Source organism: Melanotaenia boesemani, chromosome 17 (genome assembly GCF_017639745.1).
Source record: "Melanotaenia boesemani isolate fMelBoe1 chromosome 17, fMelBoe1.pri, whole genome shotgun sequence".
NCBI lineage: Eukaryota > Metazoa > Chordata > Actinopteri > Atheriniformes > Melanotaeniidae > Melanotaenia > Melanotaenia boesemani.
In genome coordinates this window covers 16202420-16218950 of record NC_055698.1, presented here as the reverse complement: position 1 = coordinate 16218950, position 16531 = coordinate 16202420, and the positions used below count along the sequence as shown (strand labels likewise).

Below are 16531 nucleotides of genomic sequence, written 5' to 3'. Positions count from 1 at the left end.
GTTCCCGAGGTTTGGAAATCTGACACAACAACACAGGTTCAAACACATGTTAGCATTTTCACTTCTTTACTGACAACTTCAGAGTGGAACTCATTGTCTTCATGCATTTTCAGGAGTGAATGTTTTGTTGCAGCTTCATAAGGTTATAAACTCACCCAAGGGGGTCGGTGGTTCTCCAGCTGTCTTTGTTAGACAATGTTCTTATCCTGGAGAGAGGTGTTTTAAATAAATCATATATTAGGAGAAGTTTAATCACAAACTTAATGCTGTATGAAGGCTTGCAGTGCAAATCTTAATTTCTTGTCATGACTGGCTGATAAAGAATGAATTCTTCATGATTATAGTAACTGGACATATAAAAACGAACTGTTGTAACAAGAGATCGGGATCTTAACTTTATATCTTACCGACTGAATATGTCTTTCACGTGGGAGTAACTTTCCTCTGGTTCAGAAAGGGACTCCAAAGTGTTCCTGGTGCAGTTTGTATCCAACAAACTCATCTTCAAGTATGACAATGGACATAGACGAGAGGATACACCCATGACCTGCGATCTGCTACTGGAGGAAGAAACAGGTCATTAGAGAAGTAGAACAGACTAGAGTACTCACAAAGAGGCTAATTCAGGGATACAATCTAAAACTAACCATAGTTTGCCAGCTGGCTTCTCCTGGTTTTTCTTAGCAGACAAGGGTGACTTGTCTTGCTTGATCTGCTCCACTGTTGTCCTCTTGTCATCATGTGAGAATAATGTACTCATTTTTTGAGCGAGTTGCTCTCCTGTTATCTCTTCAGTGGAGCTGTCATAGAAAGAAGGAACAACTAGTCAGAGCAGCACAACGCTAAACTAGTTTTGGACCTTGGAACCAGTCGAGTCAATGAAGTTGAAAAGAAGTAACCTGAGGGTCCCCAGTTTGGGGACTTTGAGAACAGATGGTGCCAAACTGTGCCAAAATGGCCATTTTAGAGACCTCGTCCAAACTGCCTTTACTTCTTTTTCCTTAAGCTTAAAACCTATTTCATTTGTGCTTTGTGCCATTTTTATTTATGCTTCACCAGTAACACAAACATATTCAAACAGACCTTGTGGTTGCAGAGATATGCTAATTTCATTATGGATACACAATTTTTTAGGCAGATGCATAAAATATAATATAGTATACTATACCTAAAAAAAAACTTAACTTTGCTAAGAGACCCTTCTTGGATATAGAGCTCACCTTGAAAATTAAGTGTTATTTATTTATTTAAATAGTTTCATGCCGACTCTATTCATAATTGCTGGATTGGACCAGAGTAAGAAAGACAAATGACAGATATGACCAATTCATTTAGAAGTATTTTTAAATGTAAACACAAAAATCATTGTCCTCAAAAGTTGTTTATTGGTGACTGATTTTAGTAATAAATGCAAACATTAAAACAGTCCTTACTTTGTTATCTCTGTTACTTTGGTAGTAATCAAGAAATCGGTGCTCTCAGCCGGAGAGACGCGATGATTCCTCTGTTGGAGAACAGACAAGTTTTTGATTAATTTGTGCACTAACAGAATAAGGAATTTAACGGATTTAACAGTGACTTGTAAATATGTGTTACACCAGAAAATTCTGTGAAACATACTCTGAAACAACGAAAAGGCCAAATCCATCTTGGTTTTGACGTCTTCTTCTTGGCCTTTGGATGTTGGGTGTCTGACTTGTTTTGGCTAGACAAAGAAAAATGTTGTTTTTTATTCATACATAAATATAAATATACTGTAATATAGTTAAATTGTAAACAATTAAACTGTTAAGTCTAAGTTTAGTTAAAAATCAAATATATAATTAAGCAATAAGCTACAATATTTGGTTATTTCTTTGTTTACCATTTCTGAGAGTTGTTAAGCTTCTTCTCATCTGCCACATCAGTTTTGTCTGTTGTTTTCTGCTCAGAGCAAATAAAAATGTTAGCTACATAAAATATATACATATATATTTAATATAATATCACATTTAATTGAGGAAAGAATCAGAAAACATCTTTAAAGTATTTTAAAAGTTTAGATTTTTTTTGTTCGTTTCTTTTTAGTTTAAAAAAGTCACTGTAAAGCGTAACCTGCAATAAACCTACTGTAATTCTGAGAAACAAACCTTTTTCCAGGAAAAACACTGTAGAAGAAACATGTTTGTAGTTCGTTGGGTCTTTTCAGAAATCCTGTGCGCTGCTTGGATGTTGGGTTAAAACTGAACTCCAAGAACAGAATGTAGTAAAACTGATGTTCTAGAATGTGAACCTTTGTGACACATTAAAGCACATTCTGTTGAAATTTGCATATTTTTGAATTGTCTCTATGAATCTATTCCATAAAGAGTTAAAGGAGCCCTAGATAGTTAGCATATATCATATATCTGCTTATAACAGCATCTACACTGTCTGATATGCATGTTGTACCTAGAAACCACTAAACTGCATCAGTAACATGGCTCATAGAAACAAACATCACAGCTTTCAGATACTTTATTAATAGGGGAATCATGTGAATAACAAACACTTTTACTGATTTTATGCATTGACATAGCAGTTTTATCTGCATATGGCTCTTCATATAATGAGCCATTTTCTTCATGTTAAATAAAAACAAACATTTAAGTAATACAACTGAGGGAAGGGTAGATTAAAATAGATTTATAAAGGTATCTCCAATTTTTTAAACAAAAAACATGATTCTCAAGCAAACAAAATTAAAATCTGTCTGGCTTTAGAAATATAACATTTGTGATTTATTACTTTTAATTCAAATTTTGATCCTTTTTTATTTTTCATGTTTGTCCCATGCATGTGTGTGGCAGTTGTAAAAACAACAAAACAAAACACACAAACTAACAACACAAACAAACATCAAACACATAATTAAAAGTCGAGATGGCACTCGATTTTTCATTTGTAGTTTGGCAGTCCTGAATTTTATTTTTTTGTATGTGAAGTCATCTAGATGTGGAAGAAGATCTGAGTTTGTATACTGTCAGGTGTGACAAGTGAGGGACGCATGAGGCCGGAAACTAAAGGTGCTCGTCATAAAATTAGAATATCATGAAAAAGTTGATTTATTTCAGTAATTCTATTCAAAAAGTGAAACTTGTATAATGTAGACATTCATTCCTCCCAGACTGACATATTTCAAATGTTTATTTCTTTTATTTTTGATTATTATAACTTAATGAAAATCCCACATTGAGTATCTCTGAAAATTAAAATATTGTGGAAAGGTTCATTATTGAAGACACCTGGTGCAACACTCTATCAGCTAATGAACTCAAAACTCCTGCAAAGGCCTTTAAATGGTCTCTCAGGCTAGTTCTGTTGGCTACACAATCATGGGGAAGACTGCTGACCTGACAGTTGTCCAAAAGACAACCATTGACACCTTGCACAAGGAGGGCAAGACACAAAAGGTCATTGCCAAAGAGGCTGGCTTTTCAGAGCTTTGTGTCCAAGCACATTAACAGAGAGGCGAAGGGAAGGAAAAGATGTGGTAGCACAAAGTGTACAAGCAATAGTGATAACCGCACCCTGGAGAGGATTGTGAAGCAAAACCCATTTAAAAATGTGGGGGAGATTCACAAGAGTGGACTGCAGCTGGAGTCAGTGCTTCAGGAACCACCACACACAGACATATGCAAGTCATGGGTTTCAGCTGTCGCATCCCTTGTGTCAAGCCACTCTTGAACAAGAGACAGCGTCAGAAGCGTCTTGCCTGAACTAAAGACAAAAAGGACTGGACTGCTGCTGAGTGGTCCAAAGTTATGTTCTCTGATGAAAGAAATTTTGCATGTCCTTTAGAAATCAAGATCCCAGAGTCTGGAGGAAGAGAGGAGAGGCACAGAATCCACGTTGCTTGAGGTCGAGTGTAAAGTTTCCACAGTCAGTGATGGACTCCATGCCACGCTGCATTGCTGCAGTAATTCAGACTAAAGGAGGTCCAACTAAGTATTGAGTGCTATGTATGCTCATACTTTTCATGTTCATACTTTTCAGCTGGCCAATATTTCTAGAAATCCTTTTTTTGTATCGGTCTTAAAGGTCCCATATTATGCAAAATTCACTTTTTAATGGTTTTGGAACAGTCATACTGGTCCCCCCGCATGTGTAGGAGACCCGTAAGTGTGAAACTCTTTCAGGCGCTCTCTCTCCCCCCCTGCTCCACCTCTAGGGAAGTAAGCGCTGAAATGAGCTTGTTTGAAAGCGTGTACGTTATGACGTCATAAGGGACAATAACCACTCCCCACAGAGCGATGGACCCGTCTACCGGCTCTCAAAGCCCGCCCTCTAAAAATCACCTAGCGCCCAGTGTTTTTCCCTCTTCGGCAACCCTCGTTAGCGGACATGGCTAAGCGACAGAAGCACTGTTCTGTTTGTGGCTGCATAAATGAACACGAAAACGTTTTTTTACTTCCATCCACTGAACCCACGAGGACTGAGTGGATTAATTTTATTTTTGGAGGAAATGTACCCGGAAAACTTCCAAAGGTTTTGCATGTCTGTGGCCAGCATTTCAAAAAGGACTGTTTCCACAACATGGGTGCATGGAAAGCAGGCTTCGCCAACCGTTTGAAGCTGAAGCCAGGTTCAATACCAACTGTCCGTGACACAGCTGGAGAGGTAAGAGCAGTACTGTTAGTCTTCTTGCTCGAACTTCTTCAGGAATGGGTTCCGGTGTTCCGGCGTTTGTTTATCCTTCACTACGCTGTAATCAGCGTCTAGTAACCGCTAAGGCCTAACCTGTCAATCACCTCATGACGGGCGATGCGATGGGCGGAGCCAACAGCTGAACTGCTCCACCAGGGTTCCGCCCACCATAAACGGCACATTTCTGAAGCTGCTAAAAAGAGGGAGGTGAAGAGAAGCCGCTGCACTCAAACTGAGGGTCGATTTGTCCATACCATGGCGGAAATATTTCATTTAGATATTAATGAATGGTCTCAGATTGGGAATAAAGTGTATAATATGGGACCTTTAAGTAATATTCTAATTTTCTGGGATATGGAATGTGGGATTTTCATTAGTTGTCAGTTATAATCATCAAAAATAAAAGAAATAAACATGTGAAATATGTCAGTCTGTGAGGAATGAATGTCTACATTATACAAGTTTCACTTTTTGAATGGAATTACTGAAATAAATCAACTTTTCAACCTGTAGAGGACATTGGATGTCCATGGGTTGCAGAAGGAGGAGAACGAACGAACGAACGAACGAACGAACGAACGAACGAACGAACGAACAAACATTTTATTTTTCAAACATGTAAACATGTACTCATTTTGACAAAAACAATGAAGGATTTGTACACTGCCCAACAAAAGTAAATAAATAAAATAAATAGAACTCATAACCATTATTATGTAAGTCAAAGTCCATCATTCTTCTGGGACATCTATGTGTCCAGTTAGAAAGTAACACTGATTGTGAATTAATTTCACCTGCTGTTGTAGAAATGGAACAGACACATTCCTCATACTTTGCATGCTGACACAGTCACTGAGTTGTCCAGTGTGAAATTTAGCATGTCCTTTGGAAATCAAGATCCCAGAGTCTGGAGGAAGAGAGGAGAGGCACAGAATCCACGTTGCTTGAGGTCGAGTGTAAAGTTTCCACAGTCAGTGATGGACTCCATGCCACGCTGCATTGCTGCAGTAATTCAGACTAAAGGAGCCCCAACTAAGTATTGAGTACTTTTCATGTTCATACTTTTTAGTTGGCCAATATTTGTAGAAATCGTTTTGTTGTATCGGTCTTAAGTAATATTCTAGTTTTCTGGTTTATGGAATGTGGGATTTTCATTAGTTGTCAGTTATAATCATCAAAAATAAAATAAATAAACATGTGAAATAGGTCAGTCTGTGAGGAATGAATGTCTACATTATACAAGTTTCACTTTTTGAATAGAATTACTGAAATAAATCAACTTTTCAACCTGTAGAGGACATTGGATGTCCATGGGTTGCAAAAGGAGGAGAATGAAGGAATGAATGAAGGAATGAACGTTTTATTTTTCAAACATATAAACATGTACTCATTTTGACCAAAACAATGAAGGATTTATACATTGCCCAACAAAAGTAAATAAATGAAATAAATAGAACTCATAACCATTATTGTGTAAGTCAAAGTCCATCTTTCTTCTGGGACATCTATGTGTCCAGTTAGAAAGTAACACTGATTGTGAATTAATTTCACCTGCTGTTGTAGAAATGGAACAGACACATTCCTCATACTTTGCATGCTGACACAGTCACTGAGTTGTCCAGTGTGTCTATACGTTAAGAGATCATTTTGTTTCTCTGTGAGTGTGTATCTGGTACTTCGATTGTTGTTCGATATGTTTGTGATGTTTTTGGTTATTATTTAAGTACTCGATTACTGTCAGCTCTGTTTTTTCTGTAAAAGCAGTAGGAAATTTTCTGGTGTGTTTCTGTTCAAGTGTAGCAATTTGTTGTCTGGTGAAAGCTTGGATTGAAGGGTCATTGCCTTCTATTTGTTGTGTTTTTGTCTCCTCTTTCTTCCTTCTGCTTTGCATTTTGCTGTCTTCCTTCTTTTTCTGTCCCCTCCGGTCAGGTCCGGCAAGATTACATAGGTTCCATAATTCAAAGTAAATAAATAACAGTAAATAGATTAATCAGATTATCAAGAGGAGCCTTATATCCATAAACCTCCCCTTGGCAGAGCAAATTTGTCAGCAAGACAACCTCTATAATGGGTTCTGCAGGTGGTGAGACCATTTCCCTGTCTTCTTTCTTTCTGGATGCTCTTTGGTCATGTTTGAATTTAGCCAGTGTGCTCCCCACTAGAGGTAACATGAGACGATTGTCTGAATCCCACATAAGATGCTCAGGTAGTGCAGCTCATCCAGGAGGCCACATCGCTGTGGCAAGAAGGTTTGCTGTGTCTCTAAACACAGTGTCAAGAACATGGAGAAGATACCAGGAGACAGGCCAGTACTGCTATCTGCTCCTTTGTACAAGGAGGAACATGATGAGCACTACTAGAGCCTACAAGATGATCTCCAGCAAGCCACTAATGTGCACGTTGAGTCAGAAACAGACTCTATGAGGGCGGTATGAGGGCCCAACGTCCACAAGTGGAGGCCTGTGCTCACAGCCCAACACGGTGCAGCCTGATTTTACATTTGCCAGAGAACACCAGGATTGGCAGATTCGCCATTGTCGCACTGATGAGAGCAGGTTCACACTGAGAACATGTGACAGGCATGAGAAAGTTTGAAGATGCAGTGGAGAACATTCTGCTGCCTGCAACATCCTCCAGCATGACCAGTTTGGCAATGGGTCAGTGATGGTCTGGGCAGGGATATCCTTATAGGGCCATGTAGGGCCACAAACCTCTACATGCTACCCAGAGTTACCCTGACTGTCATAAGGTGCCACGATCAGATCCTCAGATCCATTGTTTGACCACATGCTGCTGCAGTGAGACCTGGGTTCCTGTGTGTGGCTGGAGTGTGTCAGCAGTTCCTGCATGATGAAGGCATTGATGCTATGGACTGACCTGTCCATTCACCAGACCTGAATCCACTTGAGCACCTCTGGGACATCATATCTCATTCCATTAACCACCACCACATCGTACTACATACTGTCCAGGTGTTGACTAATGCCCCGATCCAGGTTTGGAAGGAGATCCCTCAGGAGAACATCCATCATCTCATCAGGAGCATGCCCAGATGTTGCAGGGAGTGCATACAAGCACATGGAGGCCACACACACTACCAAATCTCATTATGAATTGCCTTGAGAAATTTCCATGAAATCATGTATAATGATAAATAAATTTAAAAAGCTATTCAGAAATATTATATTGAACAGATACATGATGGAAACATAACGTCTCATCTGTATTGTCTTTTTGTTCTGGTATTTAGTTGTTGAAGGAGCATGTTTTATTATTAGCTGCTTGTTACTGTATGTGTAACATGTAGAAAAAAGTATGTAATCCATCAAATGTCCTTCATTTTTAATTTTTTTCCTTTATTCTTTATTTCTTTAAATTGTTTAATCTTATTGACTTTTACTTCATTTTTTGTTGAGGATCATTTTGGAAACTTTTAGTTACTTTAATGTTGAATTTCTAGTCACCTATGATGTCATCAGTGAACACATCCCTTCCTCCCTCAGTCTGCTTTTGGCTATCATGCATTTGCAGCATTTCTGACATTCATGTCCAATTTGAAGTAAAAGGAAATTAATATAGATTGTAAAAAATCATGAGAAGCTGAGATCTTTGCACGGTGGGAGAGCACAACAGAAAAATACAAAACCTTTTTTCAGGATTACCTGAGTTAAGGTGAAGTCTGTGACAAACATCAAGAAGAGTCTAAATTATACTGTCAGTGAAGAGGAAGTTGAAATCAGACTTAAAGTGTCTGCAGGGCAAGAAGAATAAATGTGAAAAATTGGAGGAAACATACAAGGATTCAACACAGCAAAAAGCAGCTGTTGTCCACAGAGAAGCAGGTCTACTTCAGTCCCGTCACACTGCAAAGCCATGCATCTATCTGTCTGATGATCTGACCAGTGAGAGAAATGGAGACACATTGCAGCAACTTGCTGATAATCCAGAGAGAAACACTAACTAAACCCCTGAAAGCTTCAGCTCATGGAAACACAGCTGGGAGGAGGTGGGAGATCATCTGGACTGGAATATTGGTGTGGTTAAGAAGTCTGTTGACAGGAAGGGAGAGTTATGCTTCTCCAAACATGGAATCTGGTGTTCATGGCATGGTGATGGAAAATACACTAATGGTGTTGACTGTCACAGCGAAGAAGAATCTCCAGAGCTGAGGTCCCCAACCTGGGGTCCGGGACCTCCCAAGAGGGTCCCCTAAAGAGCATAGGAGGTCCCTGAGGAGCTTTTGTGGTCAATGTCCACACACTGTCCCTATTTACAGGAAAACAAGTATGTTTATATATTGTTAATTTAACTTTGGCTTTATCAAAGGACAGGACTCAGCCAGAATACATTGTGTATGGTGAGAATCTCACTTTTGAAAGCATAAAACCCAGTATGAATTCAGCACACAGTGGGGTAGGGGATCATAGCTTTTTAGTATTTGCATGAAGGGGTCCACAAGGAAAATAGGTTGGGAACCAGAGGATCAGAGTCCAGCTGGACTACGACAGGGGGGCCGGGTCCTTCTACAAACCTGAAGACATGACTCACATCTGCACTCACAGAGACACTTTCACTGAGAAACTCTTCCCATATTTTCTTTCTTTGTCCAGCTGGAGAAGCAAAAACCTCTGAAATCAAAATCTGTCAAACTCGTTTCACTGAGATTTTCAGAAAAATGAATCAGATGTTCAAACTTTTACCATCATAAATTATTGTTCATTAATAGTTTTCAGATTTTTATACGTTTTTAAACTTTTTAAATCACTGAAACAAATCAGCAGTCTGATTTAATCTTTATACTAAAACAGATTCAAAGCTTCTTAAATGATTATCTTCATATCAATATTTTCTTATCACCCAAATGTGTATTTATGTGCAGAATCATTAACATCACCTCTTCATGAACTCTGTTATATTACACGAAGAAAAACAGCAGAGATGCAAAGAAACAAAGAGTTTACTAATTACAAAAACTGCAACACATCAGGTAAAAATTTGATGTTGGAAATATGAGCTTTTTAATGTGGTTAGCAGCCTGTCTGATTTATAATTATTTCTTCTTCATCAGAAGTTTTTCATCCAACTGCCTCATTAGTTTGTAAATATATTCATTTTCTTCTTGTTTGTAATTAACTTCAATGAATAACGTCAAATTTTTTAACTACAGAAAAAGAAAGATAATAAAATTTCATCCTGTGAAATAATTTGAGCCAAAGTTTAATTTTACTTTGTTTTGTTTTACCTTATTGAACGTGGAAACCTCTGCTCATGATTTTATGTCTGAACTTTGTCGCTATGATTTTATTCAGATCAATAAATTCCAGGTATTTACATGCTCATTTAGATTTTTCCATAAGTAATAAATCTCAGAACAATCATCATTTATAGATCGCTCTGGTGGATGTTGAAGAGCTGAAAATGTGAGAAATAAAGTTTTACATCTTTATAAAGAGATGTAAAACTGAAATCAGGCCTAATGAGGAGAAAATTTCACTTTATTTCTCCTCCACTGGATGTTTGTTTACTTTTAAATGTTCTGTGTAAAATAAAGAATAAATCGGAGGTTTTCAGCAGTATATTCATTCTTCATAAAGTTTTCTAAGTTCACCTGCTTCAATCATGTTGACAGAGGAATGTTTAAAGAGTCTGGACACACCGAGCTGGAAACATGAGTCTTTTTATTTTGCAGCTGCATTATGCAAACACCGTGTATGAGAGGTGAAGATTATTGTAAAAGTTTTCCAACCAGGAAACTTTGATTCAAAGACTTTCAGTTTGATATTAAATGACTTTTGAAATAAAATCATAAAATATCTTCATCATGTAATTGTGTGACTCATGTTTCTTCCTGTGATCACCACTAGATGGAGACTAAACCAACATTTTGCTCCTGTTTCTGATTTCATGAACTCAAGAAGGAAGCTGCAGTTCCAACCAAAGATTTTGTTAGGGAAGTTCTTCCCAGCACTGACACCAATAAACCTTCGATCAAAAGAAAACACAGAGTTATTCTCAATGTGTACAATTTTACTTGAAAGGATCATGTGTTCGGTCCAAGTATGATACACACACTGAATTGTTTTACACATAACAAGGCATTATGAAGGAAGGTTCATGAATTCCCTCCCCTAAACATTACAGAATCTTAAGACTTATGCTTTAGCATTTTCCACTAAAAGATAGGACATGCAGAACTGGAGGTGTGGATGGATTTTTAACCTCACGCTGCTTGTTATTTTATGCTTTTCTTTTAAGCCCTAAATCAGTTAATAAATCTGCATGTTCTGCTGCAGCAAGAGGAGCAACTGGCACAACACCTGACATGTAAGGCTAAGTGGGAACAGCATTTGGTTGCTCAGTTAATGCAGATACGTAGGGAGAAAGAAATTATTCTGGAGGCTCGTCTGGTCAGAGAGCATCAGTACCAGGAGCAAAGAGAAAAGCACTTTCAGAAAACTTTGTGCAGAGATGCAGTGAAACAGGACGAATAAAAGAGAATAATCCTTTGTGTTTTTGACTTTCCCATTCCCAATAGCAGTGTGAGCAGAGCAGAGCAGCAGTGATTTTAGGGAAAAGGCTGGTTTTAGTAGTTTGTATGGTGACAGCATCTATGATATCAGGTTGAGAGAGACTGTACGTTTTTGTATTGTGTGTTAAAGAACAGTTGCTGGCCACCACACCACAGTTCAACAAACAAACTTAAATCTGAAGACTGAAATCTTTTGTGTCGTGTTAAAAACCTACTGTGACGTATCAAGTGTCAGTTTTGTCTTCATAATGTGTTCATTTTTAAATCAATGCATTTCTAAAATATTTAAATTAAAGTTAATGTTTAGATTAATTAGATTTTTAATTAGGCTTGTATCAGCATTTGAATGTATCTAAATAATTCATTTTTGTACATTGATTGATACAAATAAAAACAAAAGAAATCCAGACACACATTTCAATTACATTTTTTTTTATTAGCTAATTCATAAAACTAATTTCCTATCTAAGGAAACCAACAGATTAGATCAGTTTGATTTAATCTCCCTTCCTGAGCAAGCACACGGCGACAGTGGAGAGGAAAAACTCCCTTTTAACAGGAAGAAACCTCCAGCAGAACCAGGCTCAGGAAGGGCGGCCATCTGCCTCGACCGGTTGGGGGTGGAGGGGACAGGAAAGAGGAACATACAAGCACAAAAACTCTGAGACCTGGGGACACCTGCTGAGAAAGAAAAGAGAGAAACACAAGTTGATGACGAAGGTTTTGAGTCTTCATTGCAGTTGAACCAGGTGTGAGTTCGGGCTGGAGTCCTTCTTTGAATGCCGTTCCCCTCTCTCTGCCTATTTTCCTGTCTGCTCCTTACTACTAGACATCCTTAAGAAAAACAAACAACAAAGATATCATTATCTTCATTTGGTAATATCAGTACTATCATATGCAAATGGAAATTCAAGAGTAAAAACATGAGTATGAGTATAGAGGCAGTCAGTGAATCATGGGATGTCCAGAGTAGCTAAAACCTATACCATCATAACTAAAGGGAAGGTCAAGGGTCAACCAAACCTGTTCTAATTATGAGGTTTATCAAAAAAGAATATTTTAAACTTAATCTACATGTAGAGAAGGTATTTGCTTCTTGAACCCAAACTGAGAGGGAGTCTGACAAGACATGAGATTAATATCCAAATTTTCTCCCTCCCATTCTACTTTTAAAAACTTTATGAACCACAAGCCTACAGTCTAAGAGCAAAGTACTCTGTTGGGACTATATGGAACTATGGCATCTTTAAGATATAATGGTGCTTTGTTAATAAGAACTTAAGAGGGACGTCTGTGTATCTGACGTTCATGCTTTGCTGTCCAATATTGACTTTTCGAAGCATGTAAAAAGTGAAAAGTTAAAGTCCAGGCACTTAAACCCGAAGAACTCTGTCATTTACTCTGGTGCAAGAAGATTTTTTTACGTGACAAAAATTACAAATTAATGCTTAATGTGGTTTATTTGATGCCAATATTTTTGTCTAATCCTCTGTAACACAACATTGTGATCAATGGTATCACATGTAGCACTGAGAACCAAAAAGGACAAGAATAGAAATGAATGTTTTCTCTATGACAAGATCTTTTGACTGTCTTCATCGTTTGTTGGCTTGTCATCTCTAAAATGTGTGTGTGTGTGTGGGTGGGTGGGTGTGTGTGGAGGGGGAGACTTCATCTTCTGTTGCCACAGATGTTTCTTCATCAGGAGGGTTGATAGTGGGGGGGCTTAGCTGCTCCTTGCCACACGGGGAATCTTCCATAATGAAAAACTTACCTTCTGTCTTCCCATGGCTGCTATATGGTACAAGGGTTCCAGGAACCAGTTGTACAAAGCACTCTAAGATGTAATTTTTTAAATGTATATTATCATTTTATTCTACCAGAGTAGATGGTAATGAAGTACATTTTATTTACTGTAATAGGTACATTTTTAAATATGTGTACTCAGCTGGAGTATTAGTTTTAGAGGAACTTGTCTTTTTCCCTCTATTACATTTATACAACAATGTTGTACTTTTAACTTCACATTTTTTTAGGAATGATCTTGTTACTACTTTAAGTTTAAAGTCAGCTGATGAATTTTGTTTTCATTCTAAAAATCCAAAGAGAAATAATCTACTTATTCTGATGGATTTGTCAACGAGATGTTTTCATACATACAACTCCAGCATCTCCTAAATTTACTTTGATATAGATAGATTATGATAGATGATTCTCCATCTGGGGATCAATGGCCATGTCATAAAACTTTGTTTAAGCTTTTTCAAATGAAAGTGAAGCTTCTACTTAAGTTGAATAAATACTTCAATTTGGGTCATTTGACAAGAAGTGGGAATTTGATAATGTTCTCAACTATTAGAAGCTAATTTTACATTTAAATGTTAATTTAACATTTATGGTATCTTAAATGTTAATTTACTGTACTCCTCACTCAAGTACTTTCACTAACCTGCTTATCCCCAAAGTCTGCACTATCATTTCTACATTTCTATTGCAAACTGCTGCAGCAGAAACTAAAGGTCAGTTCTTTCATACCACTCCACTCTCATCTTTTAAAAGCTTGGTGAGGGAGACGGTGTTATTTATTTATAAATGAATGAATGAATCAAACATTAAATGGGATTGGGAGAGAACATATCCCATCTGGTAAAGCTCTGCCCTCTTGTGGTGATCATTTTTGAGGAGCAAAGTTACTAAATACACTTATGAGTGAATTTCTCTGGTAAAATGGGATTTAGCCTCAAATGTTACTTTGTGCAGCTGGTCCCTGACACTTTATTTATGGTTCTTTGTTGCTGTGGCTGGATCTTCTGCCCCCCCACCCCCTTTCTACATCCAGTTCTAGATCTGAAAATAGAGAAAATACCTTTAGAAATGTGTGAAGTATTGTGTTGGTTATTTTCATGCCTTCTATCTCCATCTCACTCTCTTTCTCACAGTTTAAGACGTGATCACGTTTTCTTACATGTCTCCGATAGAAAAGGATGTACGCCAGCTCCTGCCTTTTCTTGCAAACGTCCCAGCCAGATGTTTTAAGGACCGTTGAGTCATTGAAAGTAAGCCAGTGGTCAGTTGGCTCCAGTGGACAGTCTTCTGGGTCGATGCTGTCACAGATGTAGTGTCCTAACAGGAGAGATTTTATTCATTTGTAAGGGAGTGAAATCATCCCAGCAGAACTGTTCATTAAAAAAGTGGCATATCAATCTTATTCAGTACAGTAGGCAAAGAGTCCTAACCATAGATTTTCAAAGGGATTTAACAGAAACAAATGTTTCTGACAAACATCTGTTACATGTCAGGTTGGGACTTGCTTACCTTCTCCAGTACTGCCTGAATGACTGATGGCGCTGACCAGACTGAAACAGCCACCACCCTGAGAAGAAACAGTTAATGAGTGACCTTCAGCACACAGAGCAGGACAAACAGTTTATTTCTTCATTTTCACACCATCCCAATGTATCTGTTCCCTGTTATGGTCTGTGTTTCTTTACCATTTTAGATGACACAACTATGTCCCTCTGTATCTGCACAGGGTCATAGATTTTCTGCAGGTTGAAGGATGGAGTGTAGCAAAAACGCTTCAGATGTATGATGAATGTTCTGTAGGAAAAGATATAAACACATATGGGTGAATGTTGTAGGCATTTAAGTGATTGTTACATTATTAGTAAAAACTAAAAAGGGTCGGTGAACCACAGTTTTCTGAAATATGGGGGACGCCACTCACTTTGGCAGGGATGCAAAGGTCAAAGTCTGGCCTGATGACTTTCCTCCGCACTCACAGCTGTATTCCAGCTCCACCTCCTACAGAGCAGCACAGAGACAACAATACGTGTCAGAAATTTACTGTCAGCAAACAGCAAACATGACACATCAGATGTGTGATGGCGGCTCAGTGAGGACTGGTGAATCTTACCAGAAGATATTTTTCAATCATGTCTTCAATACACCCTCCAGGAACCAGGTCCAGAGACAGATTAGTAAATTGTTCCTGTCTGACTGATTGAACTCCACACCTGCACATACATTAAAAGTCAGCTGTACTGGTCAAAACCCAACTTAGATAAGACTGTTATTAGGGATCCACATGGGTAAACATCAGAATATCTAACTTGCATCTCTGACAGATTGCATGGTGTTGAACGGTGTCTTACTTTTTGCATGTTCTGGTGTACTCCATTTTAAATCCAAAGCTGTCTTCCACTGGACAGGTATAGATTCTACCCAGGCCTGCTGCGGTCCGTTGAAGCAGAGGAGACAGACTCTCGATGTGTGTCAGGATCGAGATCAGGAACTCATGGGCGTCCTGAACACACACAAACACACAGAAGTATTTAGATATTGAAATAGATCATTTCTTTTATCTTGGACCTTATGTCTTTAATAGAGATTGAAGTGAGTTGAATATTGACTGTGTACTAAAGCGAGAATTAAGCAACAATAATCAAAATGTTATCTGACTCACATTCTGCAAACTGTCCATAAACTGCGGGTTCTGGTCACTGATAACATCTTTAAAGGACTGCAGGAGTTGACTCTTGATGTTAGAGTTAGTTGATTTGTGACAGTCCCTGATTTCAATCAGTTTTCTGCACAGAGGGAAAAAATGAACATGAATGTGGTTAGATGTGTTTTGCCCATTGTTTTCTTCTAGAGACATTTGAGGGTGAGGACGCTGCTTTACTTCAGCAGTTGAGCCTCAGGAACTGATCTCCAGATCTGCTCTGTACGACTGACGCTCTTCACAAAATCTTTTAATGTCAGGAGGCTCTGAAGACTGGAGTTCATATAGCAAGTGTTCCCGAGGTTTGGAAATCTGACACAACAACACAGGTTCAAACACATGTTAGCATTTTCACTTCTTTACTGACAACTTCAGAGTGGAACTCATTGTCTTCAAGCATTTTCAGGAGTGAATGTTTTGTTGCAGCTTCATAAGGACATAAACTCACCCAAGGGGGTCGGTGGTTCTCCAGCTGTCTTTGTTAGATAATGTTCTTATCCTGGAGAGAGGTGTTTTAAAAAAATCATATATTAGGAGAAGTTTAATCACAAACTTAATGCTGTATGAAGGCTTGCAGTGAAAATCTTAATTTCTTGTCATGACTGGCTGATAAAGAATTAATTCTTCATGATTGTAGTAACTGGACATATAAAAACGAACTGTTGTAACAAGAGATCGGGATCTTAACTTTATATCTTACCAACTGAATATGTCTTTCACGTGGGAGTAACTTTCCTCTGGTTCAGAAAGGGACTCCAAAGTGTTCCTGGTGCAGTTTGTATCCAACAAACTCATCTTCAAATATGACGATGGACATAGACGAGAGGATACAC

At 38.2% G+C, this 16531-nt stretch overlaps 2 protein-coding genes and 1 long non-coding RNA gene across 5 annotated transcripts; all 3 read right to left on the bottom strand.

Moving 5' to 3' along the window:
* Nucleotides 1-742: 742 nt before the first annotated feature.
* On the bottom strand, nucleotides 743-1901 carry LOC121628330. Its single transcript, XR_006008148.1, has 4 exons — nucleotides 1865-1901; nucleotides 1621-1705; nucleotides 1434-1504; nucleotides 743-800 (listed from the first exon to the last, which is right to left on the bottom strand). It is a non-coding gene; the product is annotated as an uncharacterized LOC121628330 (long non-coding RNA).
* Nucleotides 1902-11802: 9901 nt separating this feature from the next.
* On the bottom strand, nucleotides 11803-15405 carry LOC121628323 (ubiquitin carboxyl-terminal hydrolase 37-like). Of its 3 annotated transcripts, none has more exons than XM_041967346.1 (7): nucleotides 15349-15405; nucleotides 15111-15210; nucleotides 14922-14998; nucleotides 14686-14794; nucleotides 14510-14567; nucleotides 14160-14317; nucleotides 11803-12028 (listed from the first exon to the last, which is right to left on the bottom strand). In XM_041967346.1, the coding sequence occupies exons 1-7, from the start codon at nucleotides 15372-15374 to the stop codon at nucleotides 12020-12022; spliced, it is 537 nt and encodes a 178-aa protein (XP_041823280.1). In that variant the 5' UTR covers nucleotides 15375-15405; the 3' UTR covers nucleotides 11803-12019. The 3 variants fall into 3 exon arrangements, with proteins under 3 accessions (XP_041823280.1, XP_041823282.1, XP_041823281.1); XM_041967347.1 differs by lacking the exon at nucleotides 11803-12028 and adding an exon at nucleotides 13384-14041; XM_041967348.1 differs by lacking the exon at nucleotides 15111-15210 and having other exon boundaries at nucleotides 15349-15394.
* On the bottom strand, nucleotides 15376-16493 carry LOC121628079 (ubiquitin carboxyl-terminal hydrolase 37-like). Its single transcript, XM_041966981.1, has 6 exons — nucleotides 16399-16493; nucleotides 16147-16197; nucleotides 15879-16010; nucleotides 15660-15783; nucleotides 15429-15500; nucleotides 15376-15387 (listed from the first exon to the last, which is right to left on the bottom strand). Exons 1-6 carry the CDS (start codon nucleotides 16491-16493, stop codon nucleotides 15376-15378), a joined length of 486 nt encoding a protein of 161 aa, XP_041822915.1.
* Between the last annotated feature and the right edge of the window lie 38 nt (nucleotides 16494-16531).